The 16713-nt window shown below is 34.1% G+C and overlaps 1 protein-coding gene across 1 annotated transcript; it reads left to right on the top strand.

Moving 5' to 3' along the window:
* The first annotated feature begins 4102 nt into the window (after positions 1-4102).
* On the top strand, positions 4103-15921 carry Cylc2 (cylicin 2). Its single transcript, XM_047523989.1, has 6 exons — positions 4103-4119; positions 8615-8655; positions 9847-9972; positions 14873-15166; positions 15284-15700; positions 15758-15921. Exons 1-6 carry the CDS (start codon positions 4103-4105, stop codon positions 15919-15921), a joined length of 1059 nt encoding a protein of 352 aa, XP_047379945.1.
* Positions 15922-16713: the final 792 nt, after the last annotated feature.

Here is a 16713-nt window from a genome sequence, read left to right as displayed (position 1 = left end):
TTGTCAAAGAGATATTTTCACAACATGTTTATTGCAGCATTAGTCGTAGTAATCAAGCTATAGAAATAAACTAATGTTCATAGAGGCATGAATGGACAAAGAAAATGTACACACACACACAAACACACACATGATGAATAACTGTTAAACATTAAAAAGAAAACTCTGTCATTTGGGACAAGTTTAGACTTATAACCTAACCAACACAGAAAGACAAATACTTCATGAACTCATTTATGCAGAATATAAAAAAATAAAACTCATAAAAATGGAGAGTAGAAGTGGGCATACCTGCTGGGGGCTATGTCATGCAGACTCACCAAGATGGCGCCTGGCAGTCAGTCAGGAGTTGTTTTGATCACATTGGTGGTATGCATGCACAGGTGTTCCCGAGTGCTCCTGCTCACGCCTGCTCGTGATTGGACAGCTGGCTCCTCCCTAATCTCAACTGCCTACTGGAGGGAATGTAAGTGGGCAGTAGGTAGAAGGCGAGAGGCAGCAGCTAGCAGAAAGAAGTGGAGGGAAGCCACTAGCAGAAAGGAAGAAGCAGAAGCAGCAAGCAGATAGCAGCAGCTAGCAGAAAGAAGCAGCAGGCAGTGGCAGAAGACAGATTGCAGAGCAGAGAATTGAGAACACACCTCTAGATCACAGATAGGCAGATCGCAGTATGCGGGACGCATCAATAAGAAGCACCTCAGATAGACACACCCTTAGTTCACAGGATGCAGGACGCACCTTTAAGAAGCAGCAGAACTAAGAAGATATGGATCTCTGAAAGTGTAGTCTCTCTCTTAAGCAAAGCCTCTCTCTCTCTCTCTCTCTCTCCTCTCAAAGCAAGTAAGCCTCATTTCCTCTATCCTCTATAAACAAGCAAGCAAGGAAGCAGCCCAGAAATAAAAGTAGCTCAGTTTCCAGTCCACCACCCATAAATACCCGCGCAAATTGTTGCTGTAGGTGGTGACAAATATCCGTGGATTTGGTACCGCAAAGAGCCAGCAACACCTACCACAGTTGGGAAGTTCTGGGAAAGGGGAGGATATTTTCCAAAGGGTACAAAATTACAGCTGTATTTTTAAGATGTAGGCACCTAACATGCAACGTGGTGAATATGGTTAATAATAATGTGTTATATACGTGACACTTGAGAGTAAATCTCAAGTAGTCTCATCACAAACACAACATAACTACATGAGATGATAGAAATTACGTATGCTGATTGTGGCAATCATTTCACAATTTATACATATGCCAAAATATCACATTTTCCAGTACAAATACACAGTTATTGTTTATTATTCCTCAATAATGCTGAATAAATATATGATTGTAGAAAATATAAGGACAGTATAATATACATATATAGTGCACACAATACCACAGGGAATGAGGTATATATGTATACAGAAAAGAAATGATGAAAGAAATAAAAGTATATATGACTATGTAGATGAATATCAAACCATGTTCACTGAAAGAAACAAGAGTAGTGTTATCATAAGGAATAGTGATCACCTGTAGGGAGGACAGAGAAGATCACAAAATTAATAATCTAAGAGGCTTCTGAGTCACTAGTAATTATTTATAACTCAGACTGTTTTTCAAAGTCTTTTTTAAATTTTATGATGTGCATTTTGCTGATCACTTATATTTTTTTCTATTTAAAAATAATAAAAATTAAATGTTAAGTATTTGTGGGGTTCCATGGTTAATTTTTATTAAAAAACGATAAAAAGTGTTCCAATATATAAAAAAAAATCTTAGAATACAATTCTAAGTGTACTTCCTCATTTACATATCCCAGGTAAATACCTTTAATTGTTATGAAGCACAAAGAAAAATATTTTGATGATACATAAACAGAAAGATTATAGAGAAGTAAATATGTATATATATATATGGAGAGAGAGAGAGAGATACATGAACCATTAAGTCACTGAAATTATCACAAGTCTGAAGAATATAATTCCACTTTACATATGTATTTTTCATGAAGGGAAATAGTAAGCCATGTTTTTAGTTGGTCACATCCCAAGTCTCAAGTAACATCTTTTATGAATGTCAAGGATCATATCTACAATATTTCTATTGCGTAAGACTTGTGTGCATTAATGTGCATTTTATTTCACAAAATATAAAAAATTAAAACATTTTTAAAATAAAATTGTGGCTCAGTGGTAGAGCACTTGCCAAGCACATATGAGGCACTGGAACTCCATATAAAGAAACGAATAAAATAAAGGACTATCAACATCTAAAAATATTTCTAAAAAAAATATTTATGTTTGAGGATGTGGTTACTAAGTTGAATGGTCTTTAAAAGAAACACCAAAAATGCTTATGTGTGATAATAGTGTTGAAACTGGATAGATATTGGCAAAATTTTGGGACATAAAAATAATACACATGATGCTGACACATTTATTTTATACCTTAAATACTAAAGGAAGTCTTCAATCCAATTTTGATTTTGTGGTAGACGAATTTCTAAGAATAACTCCCAATGCCCCTTCCTCGTGGGTATGGGTGGAACTGTGAATATAAAGAGATAGCACTCCCATGGTATGTTATATTAGGAGACATGGCTGCCCTTAATATAGAGGAATTATCTAGGTGTGCCTAATCTATTCATTTGAGCCCTTCAGGAGGCAAGGATATTCCTCAGCTGGTAGCATCAGGGAGGAAGAAATAAAGTCAGAAGATTCTTGAATTATTAGGACTCTATGAAATATTGCTTGTTTGAAGATGTTGTGGGTCATGTCAGGAGTAGGGTGGGAAGCTTCTGAAATATAAAGCAGGCTATAGTTAGTAGCAAGGAAAAAAAGAATTATAAATACAGTCGCAAGAACAGAATTCTGCCAAATGGAATGTGCTTAGAAATTGATTCTTCCTCAATGCCTTCATCATATAAGAACCCAGTCCTGCTGATTATTTGATATTAACCTTGTGAGACCATGAGCAGAGGACCCAGTTGAATTGCCTGATATTCTGCTCTATAGAATTGAGACTAAGTTTGTGGTCATTTGTTATGTAGCAATAGAAGAATAACGTGCTCATTATAAAATGATCATTGATTCTCTAATATCTTAACACACATCTAATTAAGAATAACAATGAGAGATTAATTTGAGAGGTTATGGTAAATGGTTAGCATTGCTGGATACCCTTTCATGTTCTGGATCTTACCACATGCTGATCGAAGAAATGCATTAATGTAATTAATGGAAATGTCTTCATAAGCCAGGAATAAACTATAAAATTCTAAACAAAATAGTTCAGATTTAGAAATTATACCTTGTTATTCAATGACCACTTTTCAGGAGATCATCTGCCTTAATACTGTTAATTCAGTGGAGAAGAAGCAATCACTTTGTTGATGTTGATAATTATGGTATCACTAAAAAGAACCAATACAAATTTTAAAAAAAAGAAAAAGAATTATGGATGGCCCACACCCAGTTGCCTTTAGAACTTAACATGGTCTGAGACATGAGAAACTTTCATTAAATTAAACCGCTGAGATTTTTATAGTGTAACCTTAATAGTAACCAAAGTTTAACTTGAAAACTCTCCCCTAAGGATGGGTGAAGACTGTTGAAATACTCTCCAACAAGCTAAATGAGAGCAACACACTCACATACCACTGTATATAGCACTTTTGGTTGGTATATGTACTATTTCATATCTATCACTATGTTTGCAATTTTAATAAGCAGCCTTGTTGAGAACATTGTATCTATGAATAAGCTGTGTGATTAAAAAGGATAAGGGAAACACGAGGTTATACAAATGATCTGACAAAAGCTACATGAGTGTTAAGAGAAATGAGAAATTTCAACTTGTCCCTTTTATATGCTAAATTAAAACTACATAAAAAACTAAGTATTTTAAGATGTAAAATCAGTTTATTTTAAAATTTAGAGAAAATAGTGAAAGTAAACATTAATGTTTTAAATCCAGAGAACATAAACCATGAGTAAAAGTTTCTTCTCTTGCTATTTCCCCTTTAACTCCTAGTGCTCTTGGCCTCTTTATGATGTCACCTCTGAACATCACCAAGCTGAATGCACAATATTTAAGTCCTGGCAAGTCATAGGTGGGAAAAATGTCTGTTCCAAGATTGTAAGTCCTTTTGTCAAATTTTCTGATTTGAAGTAACTGAAGTTCTCTAGCTAGCTTGACACTTATCCTCTGTGGTGTTAAATGATGTTTACTATATTGTTATTATTCTGTTCATAAGCAAGAGAGAATGTGTTTAAACAGAGACATACATTCTCAAGCAACACCACAGGCTATTTTGATGCAAGGTTTAGATAGTTCATTCACTTCAGCAAAATAGATGTCTTGGGATAAGTCTTTTTTCACTGGAGGTCTTACTTGATTTCTTATCATATTGTATTTTGAGGAAGAGAATAAATAAATCATTGTTCTTAGGGGGATTATCACCTCTCTGAGGAGGAAATTGGAAAGTTTGGAAACAAGCATCATATATGTCACCATGATAGAAGAGGGCTACTGAGCTTTAGAGGATATCCCTCAGAATGTTAAACCTTTAATACATCCCCCCCCCCCCCGCAAAAGAAGACCAGTCAATTGTTAATTATATCCTCTTGAGAAACACTACTACGTATGTGAAAGAATTCTGCAATATTAAGGAGATTATCCAGACCTGGGAAGCAAGTCTGACGATAATAGTTTCCTAATTTATTTTCTGTTAAAATGAGGTAGGAAAAGAATACCTTTCAATTACATAAACCTTTAACAGAAGGCTGTGAACAAAGGTGAATGAATGAAATTTTGAAATATAAGAGTGGTTGGGTTTGTTTTAACAGTACTGTTAAAGAGAAGATGAACCATAAATCTTAAAAATAGAATAGGTTATCCAAGGGCATTGGTGCTTACTTCCTTATAATACAATCATTATTTTAAAGATAAATCTTTTATAAGGTTTGAATGTTATTTGCATTGATTACAGTCAAGACTGAGGGATTTGATGACAATTACAAAGTAAACTGTTTTGGCATCTCACATGCCAGAATAATACTATATCTTAATTACTTAAAAACATTTTTGTTCTGCACAATATCAATAATATTAATGTTATCATGAGCATTGCATGACTTCAGAGGACTTAACCGTGATTCAAAAACTACTCTGGCTTTATGGCAATTTTTTATGGTGGTATTGTAGTATAATTCTAAAGCTCTGCTATAGAAAATATGATAAAATTCATGATCGAATGCCCTGTAAAGTACAAAAAAGAACACTCAAAAATTTTTAGCAACGTATTTCTTTGGATTCAAGTGAGAACTCCCAATTTATTTAACATGGAGAATTTGAGATGCACACACAATAATTTCTATTCTATTTGTCTTTTAATTGTAAGAATGATAGGGCTTTAGTTTTAGGCTAAACATTTCTGTGTCCATAACTATCAACTTTCACTGATAAAGAAAATCTTCCTCTTGAGTTCATTTTCCCCTCCTCACTTATTCTTCTTTACAACCTTGGGTCTATCCAAACCTCAGCTGCTCCATTTGATAGTTTCATCTTTTCTTGCCTTGGTCTCCTGCACCAGCTGTCAGTCAACTCAGTCCTTCCATTTATAATGTTGAATAAGACTATTTTTTCTTTAGGAAGTGTGAGAGATTTTTCACAAAGATTTGGTCTCATGTCCACTGTTTATTTTATATTTTCCCTCCTTTGAGTTGCTTTAATAAAGGCTTCCCTTAGTGTCTTAGTTTGGAGATTCTCCTTAATCTGGAAAAAGGTTTGTCTGTCTGGCCACTAGTGATATTTTATGCCAGATAATTTGGTTGGAGTGAGGGACTGGGAGAGGGAGGACAGCAGTATCTTGTGCATTGTAAGATGTTAAGTAGTATCTGGGGTCTCTACCCACTAGATGCCAGTATCATATCATATCACACAATTATGATAGCCAAAATATCTTCTGATATTGCAAAATGTCCCCTGGGTAAGTAGTTCGAAATATATCCATTCTGAGAAACTGAACCAGAAAACACTAGAGAAAGGAAATCTTACCACCCAAAGAACCATCCTTCAGCAAGACAATGACTGCGAGGCATTGATTGAGCTCTCTAGCAAACACAAGAAGATTGAGAGATTATAGTCAGTCTCTAAAACACACTCTGGCAACATCTTTTATGGTCCTATTTTCCCTGTTGTTAGGATATCTGGGGACATTCTTATAAACAGGTAGTCTGTGGACAATTCACATTGTTGAAGCCTTTGAACTTTTAATTTATGTATTTTTAAAAGACATACAAGCAGAGGTATAGAAATACAGCAAAAGGCAAGAATAAAGGCAGGTGTATTTTATGTTTAAATTAAAATTATTTTAGACTATAGAAAACAATTTAAAAAGTTGGTTAAAGTATATCCCTTATAAAACATTTTCTGCTATAAATATAGAAATATATTTTTCTGCTAAAAATTAAAATCTCTCATGTCTCCTACATTTATGACCTCAACTTTTTATTTTAAAAAAACCCTAAATTTAAATTCCTTATTTAACTCAGAGACACATTATCTTTTACATTACTAATAGTGGAAATTGTCTTTACACCAAAACTCACAAATATTGAGAATAATTTTGAATTGATTAGATATAAAAACCTGAAGTAAAGGCAGACTTGTGGCTTCTATATCCCATTTTATCTTGGCTAATGTGAGGAATTAATTGCTGAGTTTCCTTATGCATATCTGGAAACCTTAAAAATTATTTCACCAAATTGTCCTATATTTTTTCCTTATAGGGTAAGTGATTAGATTAGAATTTTCTTAGTTTCATGAACTTAAAATCAATTTAAAATGTTAGAAATATATTTACATTTGCAAAAATTTTTCAAAATAATAAAATAATAGGAGACATACTATTAGTTTACTACTTTTAGTAGATAATTTTATGACATGTCAAAAATAGAACCTGATTTAAAAGAAGAGCCCTAAGTACCAGAGAGGCAAGGAAAAGATCTTCCTACTAGCAGAACTAGATTTTGGGGAGAAAGTAGAAAAATGTTTTCTGATATAAAAAATTGACTTGATTTAATTGCTTATGTCAATGTATATTTACATAATGAGAGGGGACTGAGGTATTCAGTCTATTGTTATTTTGAGGTCCTATAAAATCTCCTAAGTAAAAATGCAAATGATAAAAATTTATTGAATTGTAACTATAACCTAATCAACTCTTAGAAACCTATAGGGATTTTTGACCACAGCAGAAACTTATGTTTTGCCAGATTTCATTGTACTTTCCAGATTTCATTGTTTTTTGTTTGTTCACTTTCTTCAGAAGTTGTGTAATTTTTAAATATTTATGCATTTTCTAGGTACTTTTATCATTGATTTCTAGTTTAATTGCTTGGTAATCAAAAAATATGCTCTAGAGGTTATATAAGACATTAATGGACCATGCTTATCTACCATTTTGAAAATTCCATGTTTACAAATGTATTGTTTCATTAACCTGAAGCATTTTCTGTTCCAAAGCATTTTGAATGAAGGAATTCTTATTCTTCATGGTTGAGCATCAACATTTCTTCAACAGAGTCTAAAATATATGTTAGCTAGATCCAAACTTAGAAACACACATATAATGGCTCAAATAATTTTGGTGCATGTATTCAGTTAAGAAAACATTAGCCTAGATAACTGACAGGTAAATACATGCTAAATTTTATTCAATTAATTTATTCCTATTTTTATAGAGTAACAAAAATGTACCAGGTTTCATGCTGGGAAATTCATTACTTAATTGAAAATATCAAGATATTGTGGGGTTTTTTGTACCTAATATTTTATTTTTTTATATACCATTAAAATAGACACTGAAAGTGTGCTTGTTCCTGTGTGTATGTTTAAGCCTCAGATTTACTCATGATCAGCAATGGCTCTATGAATAATACAGAAAAATATTTTAGCAGCATATCTTACTGTTGGTTTCTATTAAAAATAAATAAAAATTGGATGATAAAACTCCATAGGAGCAAAGATGTTTATACAAAAATAAACAAGTGAGAAATTATAAATGGACAATAGTTTACAACATAGTATAATTTATAAGATTTTCCTAGAGAAAAAAAAAACAAAGAAATCCCATGTTAATACTTATAGTATACATTGATACACACACACACATATGCACACACACATACATACACACACATTTATCACTTGGTGACTGGGATTTGGTTAACATTTGAGAATAATTTGAGGATGTGCTTTCATTTAAACATAGGGGTTATAAAGTAATGTATTGGCTCAAATTTAATTGCAAGGAAATTTGGTGTGGAAGGTAGGAAAAATAATTTGAGCATAGTTTTTCAATTTAAAAAGATTTTAAATGTATATATTATAGATGTGGCAACTTGGTTCATCCTCATGGCTTAATTCTATTGAAGTCCAAACATTTACACATTTGTTCCTATCTCCCATACTGAAGATGAGCTTATCTTACATAATAATGGATATCTAAGAATGCAAAAATATTTATCAAGTTGCTGGTGGCATGTGTTTATGTATAATAATGATCATCGAATGCAGAATGCAGTGATTTTATAGAAATTAATTAATTTTTTTCCTTTTATTTTAATAGCCAAAAAATAAACTATGGGACATATGATAATTATATTCCAGGTAAGAAATAATTCAATATTTATTGTAAAACACACATTATTAATTCTACAAATAAATGATCATTATCTTTTATTCAGAAGGGTAAAGCAAAAACTATCATGGAACATAATTAATAATAAACATTTTATTTCCCAAGGACTCTTTCTTATGTGGTCACTGAATACCTTCTCAGTAAATTGTTGTTTTAAATCCAAGTAAGATTAAACAAACATATTCAGCAACACAAAGGTGGACATATTTTCATGTTAGAAATTATACAGTTAGATAATCTTACAACTTCTCACCCAATTTCTAGTAATTTCCTGAAAGACTGTATCCAGTTTATAATTGACCAAAATGTCATTATTAGACAAGGCAAATCCATCTAATTAGAATTACTTTAAGTATCAAGTATTTTTCCCTCATTTACTCAGCTTAAATGTACCTTCCCTTCTGTACAGTTTTCCAAATGATCCTGAGGCCATTTTTAGGAGACTAACAGGAGAGATTTATCTTCTCTTATACACAGTGATACTGCACATATTTAAATACAGTGACAATATCTCTCTCTGGCCTCATTTTTTACTTAAATATTGCTAATCATTTATATTATAGTTTCAAGGAAATTTCACCCTCCCAGTCACCATTAAGTATTTTTTTTCAATAGTTTTTCATTAAGCATGTCATTAATAGCAATGTGATTCTTATGTGTTATAGCATTTACTCTTGTGACTTAGAAAATGATTAACTTAAAGGATTTAAGCCTTCCCTCTCAAGGTTCACTTATCTATTTATTGCATATTTTATGGCAGAAATTGTCTAAATACATTGGCGGAAACAAAAATAGTTAACACGTTTTCTTTTCTCAGAAGAATTGTATTCTAACCCAAAAAACATAAAGCAAAAACCTAGATTGCAAGTGATAGTAAGAATTAAAGACAAGTAATAATGTTTCTTTGCAGTTATTTTATAGATTGTATTAGATTCACAATGACTATTTTATAAAGTTATCTATAAAACTGGTTGAAATAGAAAAATCAATTTTTGTTTTCCCATGTTGACCAAACAGAATTTTAAATATTATCAAATAAATAAAGCCATAATTTGAATCATTCGTTTATTCATTTACATGATCTGTATTGCACCAGTTACTATTTCAGTTCTGATGAAATATAACTATTTAAAAAGTATATTTTATCTTTCTTCTTGTAGTCAGTGAATTAAGCAAAAAATCATGGAATCAGCAACACTTTTCCCTGGCATTTCCCAAACCACAACGACCAGGAAAAAAAAGGAGATCAATACCTTCCCAGCTACGTGATAATATAACTCCTGTAAGTAGTGAAAAGCTCATATACTTAGTGGTAGTAAGTACTTTACTAGTAATAATCTTGTGAAATTATTTAGATTTATTATGTTTTATAGATCAGAACTGAGCCACAGATTTCTGTGATGATGGAAATATTTTATACTTTGCAGTCTAACATGGTTATTGAACACATGAAATAAGGCTAGTATAATGGATTAACATTTTTACATTTAACTTTAAGAAAATTAAGATCATACATGATTGTTACATAATATATTGAATAACACATTTAAAGATATTTCAAATACTACTATTTGTAAAAATATAAATATATATTTTATTTAAATTTTACTGTATCTCTTATTTCATATTGATTCTTTGTTTAAGAGCCCGACATCATATAAAATGCGTTTAAGAGACAAGAAATCTAGAGACCCTAATTTATGGTTACTATAAATATTTAAGAAATGTTAACCAGCTCGAGAAACTTGATCATACAGTCAAGAAATTACATACATTATGCCTTGATGGAGTTCTAGTGCTTACTCACTACTGGCAATACAGAATACAGGATTCTAAGCATTCAAAGGCAAAAATTTCACAATGTTTCTAGGGTGATTATGGTTATAAAAATATTTAAATGCCCAGCAACTCTAATTTACTTTAGCAAAAAAATCCCATCAGTAGTGATAAATTTTCTTTTTTTCTTTATTCAATTTATTTTCAATTGTTTAACATTAATAGAAAAAAATAATCTTGTTTTTGCCCTTTAGTTTTTTTTTTTTTTTCTTCTAAACAAATGGGATACATTTTGATTCTCTGTACGTGGAGTAAGGCATACCATTCGTGTAATCATAAATTTACACAGGGCAATGTTGTTTGATTCATTCTGACATTTTTTCCCCCTTACCCCCACCCCATCCACCCCTCTTTTCCCTCTATACAGTCCTTCCTTCCTCCTTTCTTGCCCCCCCAACCCTAACCCCAAAACTAACTCTAACCCTAAGGCTAACCCCTCCCATGCCCCATTTTATGTCATCATCCGCTTATCAGTGAGATCATTCCTACTTTGGTTTTTTGAGATTGGCTTATCTCACTTAGCATGATATTCTCCAATTTCAACCATTCACCTGCACAAGCCATAATTTTATCATTCTTATGGCTGAGTAATATTCCATTGTATATATATGCCACAGTTTCTTTATCCATTCATCAATTGAAGGATATCTAGGTTGGTTCCACAATCTGGCTATGGTGAATTGAGCAGCAATGAACATTGATGTGGCTGTATCTCTGTAGTATGCTGATTTTAAGTCCTTTGGGTATAGGCCAAGGAGTGGGATAGCTGGGTCAAATGGTGGTTCCATTCCAAGCTTTCTGAGGAATCTCCATACTGCTTTCCAGAGTGGAATTGCAATGCCACCAACAATGTATGAGTGTACCTTTTTCCCACATCCTCGCCAACAACTATTGTTGCTCGTGTTCTTGATAGTTGCCATTCTAATTGGGGAGAGATGGAATCTTAGGGTAGTTTTGATTTGCATTTCTCTCATTACTAGAGATGGTGAACATTTTTTCATATATCTGTTGATTGTTTGTAGATCTTCTTCTGTGAAGTGTCTATTCATTTCCTTAGCCCATTTGTTGATTGGGTTATATGTATGCTTTGTGTAGAGGTTTTTGGAGTTCTTTATATATTCTGGAAATTAGCGCTCTATCTGTAGTATGAGTGACAAAGATTTTCTCCCACTCTGTAGGCTCTCTCTTCACATTCCTGATACTTTCCTTTGCTGAGAGAAAGCTTTTTAGTTTGAATCTATCCCAGTTGTTGATTCTTGCTTTTATTTCTTGTGCTATGGGCGTCCTGTTAAGGAAGTCTGATCCTAAGTCAACAAGTTGAAGATTTGGACCTACTTTTTCTTCTATAATCTGCAGGGTCTCTGGTCTGATTCCGAGATCCTTGATCCATTTTGAGTTGAGTTTTGTGCAGGGTGAGAGATAGGGGTTTAATTTCATTCTGTTGCATATGGTTTTCCAGTTTTCCCAGCACCATTTGTTGAACAGGCTATCTTTTCTCCATTGCATATTTTGGGTACCTTTGTCTAGTACAAGAAAATTATATTTATTTGGGCTTTTGTACAAGTCCTCTATTCTGTACCATTGATCTACCTGTCTATTTTGGAACCAATACCATGCCTTTTTTGTTACTATTGCTTTGTAGTAGAGTTGAAGATCTGGTATTGCGATACCCCCTGCTTTGCTCTTTCTGCTGAGGATTGCTTTAGCTATTCTGGCTTTCTTATTCTTCCAGATGAATTTCATAATTGCTTGCTCTATTTCTGTAAGGTACATCATTGGGATTTTAATTGGAATTGCATTGAATCTGTATAGCACTTTTGGTAGTATGGCCATTTTGACAATATTAATTCTTCCTATCCAAGAACATGGGAGATCTTTCCATCTTCTAAGGTTTTCTTTAATTTCTTCCTTTAATGTTCTGTAGTTCTCATTGTAGAGGTCTGTCACCTCTTTTGTGAGATTGATTCCCAAGTATTTTATTTGTTTTGAGGCTCTTGTGAATGGGGTAGTTTTCCTAATTTCTCTTTCTGAAGATTCATCACTTACGTATAAAAATGCTTTGGATTTATGAGCATTGATCTTGTAACCTGCTACTTTACTGAATTCACTTGAGTCCTAAAGTTTCCTGGTGGAATTTCCAGGTTCCTCTAAATACAGAATCATGTCATCAGTGAACAGGGATAGTTTGAGTTCTTCTTTTCCTATTTGTATCCCTTTAATTTCTTTGGTTTGTCTAATTGCTCTGGCTAGAGTTTCAAGGACAATGTTGAATAGAATAGATGAAAGAGGGCATCCCTGCCTCGTTCCAGTTTTTAGGGGGAATGCTTTCAGTTTTTCACCATTTAGAATGACATTGGCCATGGTCTTAGCATAGATGGCCTTTACAATGTTAAGGAATGTTCCCACTATCCCTATTTTTTGTAGTGTTTTGAGCATTAAGGGATGCTGTACTTTATCGAATGCTTTTTCTGCATATCAAAATAATCATGTGATTCTTAACTTTAAGTCTGTTGATATGGTGAATGACACTTATTGATTTCTGGATGTTGAACCAACCTTGCATCCCTGGGATAAAACCCACTTGATCATGGTGCACTATGTTTTTAATATATTTTTGGATGCGATTTGCTAAAATTTTGTTGAGAATTTTTGTGTCAATGTTCATTAAGGATATTGGTCTGAAATTTTCTTTCCTCGATGTGTCTCTGTCTGGTTTAGGTATCAGGGTGATAGTGGCTTCATAGAATGAGTTTGGGAGGGTTCCCTCATCTTCTATTTCATGGAATACTTTGAGGAGCATGGGAATGAGCTCTTCTTTAAAGGTTTTGTAGAACTCAGCTGAGAACCCATCTGGTCCCGGACTTTTCTTTGTTGGTAGGCTTTTGATGACCTCTTCTATTTCATTGCTTGAAATTGATTTATTTAAGTTGTGTATGTCCTCCTCATTCAGTTTAGGTAATTCATATGTCTCTAGAAACTTGTTGATGTCTTCGAGGTTTTCTGTTTTGTTGGAATATAGATTTTTCAAAGTAGCTTCTAATTATGTTTTGTATTTCACTCGTGTCTGTTGTGATATAGTAATTTGAGTTTTCTCCCTCTTTCTCTTTGTTAGTGTGGCTAAGGGTTTATCAATTTTGTTTATTTTTTCAAAAAAAATACATATTTTGTTAATAAAATTATTTATTTTGTTAATTTTTCCGATTGTTTCTTTTGTTTCAAAAGAAAACCACCGCTGGGTCCGGGGCTTGGAGCTGGCTCTGTGCGGAACAACTCTCACTGGGTGGCCTGCTCCAAGGAGCTGGCTGTGGAAGGGGCCTGCCGCCGGAGGTTGCAGGGCTGCTTGGGGAAGTCTCTGGCTGCCCTGCCCTGGTCCCAGAAGCCGCCTGAGGGCTGAGGCCTGCCGCTGGGTCCGGGGCTTGGAGCTGGCTCTGTGTGGAAAGGCTCTCATTGGGCGACCTGCTCTGAGAAGCTGGCTGTGGAAGGAGCCTACCACTGGAGGGAGCAGGGCTCCTTGCAGAAGACTCTAGCTGCCCTGCTCTGCTCCGAGAAGCTGTCCCTGTCTGGACCTGCCACCCAGGCCGAGCTTCACCCGGTGGGAGAGACCTCACCCCACGGTTCTATGTTAGTCCGAGTCTCTCATTGCCTCCCCTTCTTGAATCCTGGGTTCTGGAGTGACAGAAGATGCAGTCACCCTCTAGTCCACCATCTTGGATCCCCCTGCCCTTTAGTTTTTACAAATATTTGGTTAGAAGTTGAAAATAAAATGCACCGCAACATGCACTGAGTGTTACAGATTTTATCATTTCAGTTACCTCTGTGTTGATCATGAGTTTATATCTTACCAAGGAGGAGGAATATCAGGCTTTCACCTATAACCACTGCTGATATTCTCAATTCCAGAGACCTGGAAAGTGAAAATATAGATCAAGATATGCCTGAACTTGAAACTATTAAACATTACAGGCTAACTTGTTTCTAAGTTCATGTAGAAATGAAGGGTAAGCAAGACAGTCCAAGAATGCTCATGAACACAGATTAAAAATATATAAAAAAATAAAAACTTCCCCTGATTGCGAGAAGAGTTACTAAGACGTCATTAGTCAATGCTGGTCTTTTCTAATTTTAACATAAAATCTTGAGGGACTTGTGAACATGAGAAATAACTATCCATTAGTTTTAAAAATGATGAAATTCAAAAAGCAGAATAAACTATGAAATCTATAAATTATCCACTTTTTAATCACAACATCAAAACTTTTTTTATGTTTGAATTTAGACTCTATTTAATGTCTGTTAATAAAAGCTGCATAACTAAAATTTGTTCATCATTATTCTAACGAATTCAGGCAGTTGATGGAACTAAATTGGAAGGACCAAAACAACCACCACTATGGATGCACCGTTCCTTAATGAGAATTTCAGAGAGACCATCTGTGTATTTAGCTGCTAGGAGGAAGCCTCCACCTAAACCCTCTGGTCCCAAAGAAGGTGAGGAGAAACCATTAGATACGAAAGAAGAGAAAGATAAAGCTGATTCAGAATTAGAAATGAAAGAGAAGAAAGACTCGAAGAAAGAGAAGGATGAAGAAAAAGGATCTAAAACTGGCAAAAAAGGTAAAAAAGATTCAAAGGAGAAGGATTCAGGTTCAGAATCTGAAGGTGGAAAAGGTGGAAAGAAAGATAAGAAGGGAAAGGGCAAGGGGTCCGGTGGAGAATCTGAAGAGGAAAAAGGTGGAAAGAAAGATAAGAAAGATAAGAAAGGAAAGGGCAAGGAGTCAAGTGGAGAATCTGAAGATGAAAAAGGAGGAAAGAAAGATAAGAAAGATAAGAAAGGAAAGGGCAAGGAGTCAAGTGGAGAATCTGAAGATGAAAAAGGAGAGAAGAAAGACAAGAAAGGTCCAAAGAAGGGCAAAGAGGACAAAGACACAGCCGAAACAGAATCTGAAGAGGACAAAGCAGGTGGAAAGAAAGATAAGAAAGATAAGAAAGGCGCCAAGAAGGGCAAAGACAAAGAGGTAGCAGATACAGAAACTGAAGAGGATAAAGCAGGCGGGAAGAAAGATAAGAAGGATAAGAAAGATAAGAAAGGTGCGAAGGACAAGGAGTCAGCTCCAGAATCTGAGGATGAAAAAGCAGGCGACAAGAAAGACAAGAAAGATAAGAAAGGCACCAAGAAGGGCAAAGACAAAGACAAAGACAAAGACAAAGACAAAGACAAAGACAAAGACACAGCAGATGCAGAGTCAGAAGCTGAGAGCAAGAAGGATAAAGAGTCTAAGAAAGATGCAAAGAAAGGTAAAGGTAAGAAGGGAGAGAGTGAGTCGAAGGATGATGTCAAGAAAGAGTCCAAGAAAGACAAAAAAGATAAGAAAGACAAGAAAGACAAGAAGGGCAAGTAGGTCTTGGAAAATAATTCCAACTGAAAGATCTATCCAAAAGCACGTTTGGTAAAAAGTTTTAGTTGTCTGGAATTGAATTTATGAGTGAAAAAAAGCCTCAAAGAACTCATTGAATAATTTTTTAAAAGGCGGCAAAGAAGGACACAAGGTGGACTCAGCAAAGATTCATAAAATGTAAGAAAAATTTTAAGAAAAATTAAGGAAAGTTTCTTGGAAGAACTTGAAAGATACCTATGCTAACTTGGGGGATATGAAGTATTGAAAGATCTCTTGAATGATTCAAAGAAGAATAATAAAGTATGTATAAGGTAATGACACTAAGTGGATACAAAAATTTAAAAAACAATGAAGACTTAAAAATTTAAAAAGGCAGATGCTGTATCTATAGATTTAGAAAAATATATCTCAAGCTGCATACCTAGGATTATTAAATAACTATAAGTATCTGAAAAGAAATGAAAAAACTTTCAGAAAATCTACTCAAAAATCTACTCTACTAAATAGAGTTTTCAAAAGAAGGAGGGGAGGAAGAAAGGGAGAAAGAAAGGAGCAAAAAAGAGAGAAAATGAAAGGAAAAGGAAGAGAAGAAATAGGGTTCATGCCCTCTGGTCTACACCATCATCTCTGAAGTTTAAAGAACCACCACAATTATGTTTATGGTGTTGGATATTCTACTTCCTGACCAAGATGAACATACTTGGTAAGTTAATTTTAAGTCAAATTGAATTTAAAATAATTTAATTGATTGAAAAATTTAAATTGATACTTACTGCTATTAAGGCAGTTCTTTGG

This window comes from Sciurus carolinensis, chromosome 14 (assembly GCF_902686445.1).
Source record: "Sciurus carolinensis chromosome 14, mSciCar1.2, whole genome shotgun sequence".
Lineage (NCBI taxonomy): Eukaryota > Metazoa > Chordata > Mammalia > Rodentia > Sciuridae > Sciurus > Sciurus carolinensis.
Note: the sequence above shows the minus strand (reverse complement) of the source record. Positions and strands in the feature narration are given on the sequence as shown.

What these genes read in the sequence shown, in the direction of transcription:
- Cylc2 (XM_047523989.1), top strand. An exon ending in TGATAATATAACTCCTGTAA is followed by an intron (nt 9,973 to 14,872) that starts GTAGTGAAAAGC and finishes GAATTCAGGCAG; the next exon opens with TTGATGGAACTAAATTGGAA. An exon ending in TTCAAAGGAGAAGGATTCAG is followed by an intron (nt 15,167 to 15,283) that starts GTTCAGAATCTG and finishes AAGATAAGAAAG; the next exon opens with GAAAGGGCAAGGAGTCAAGT.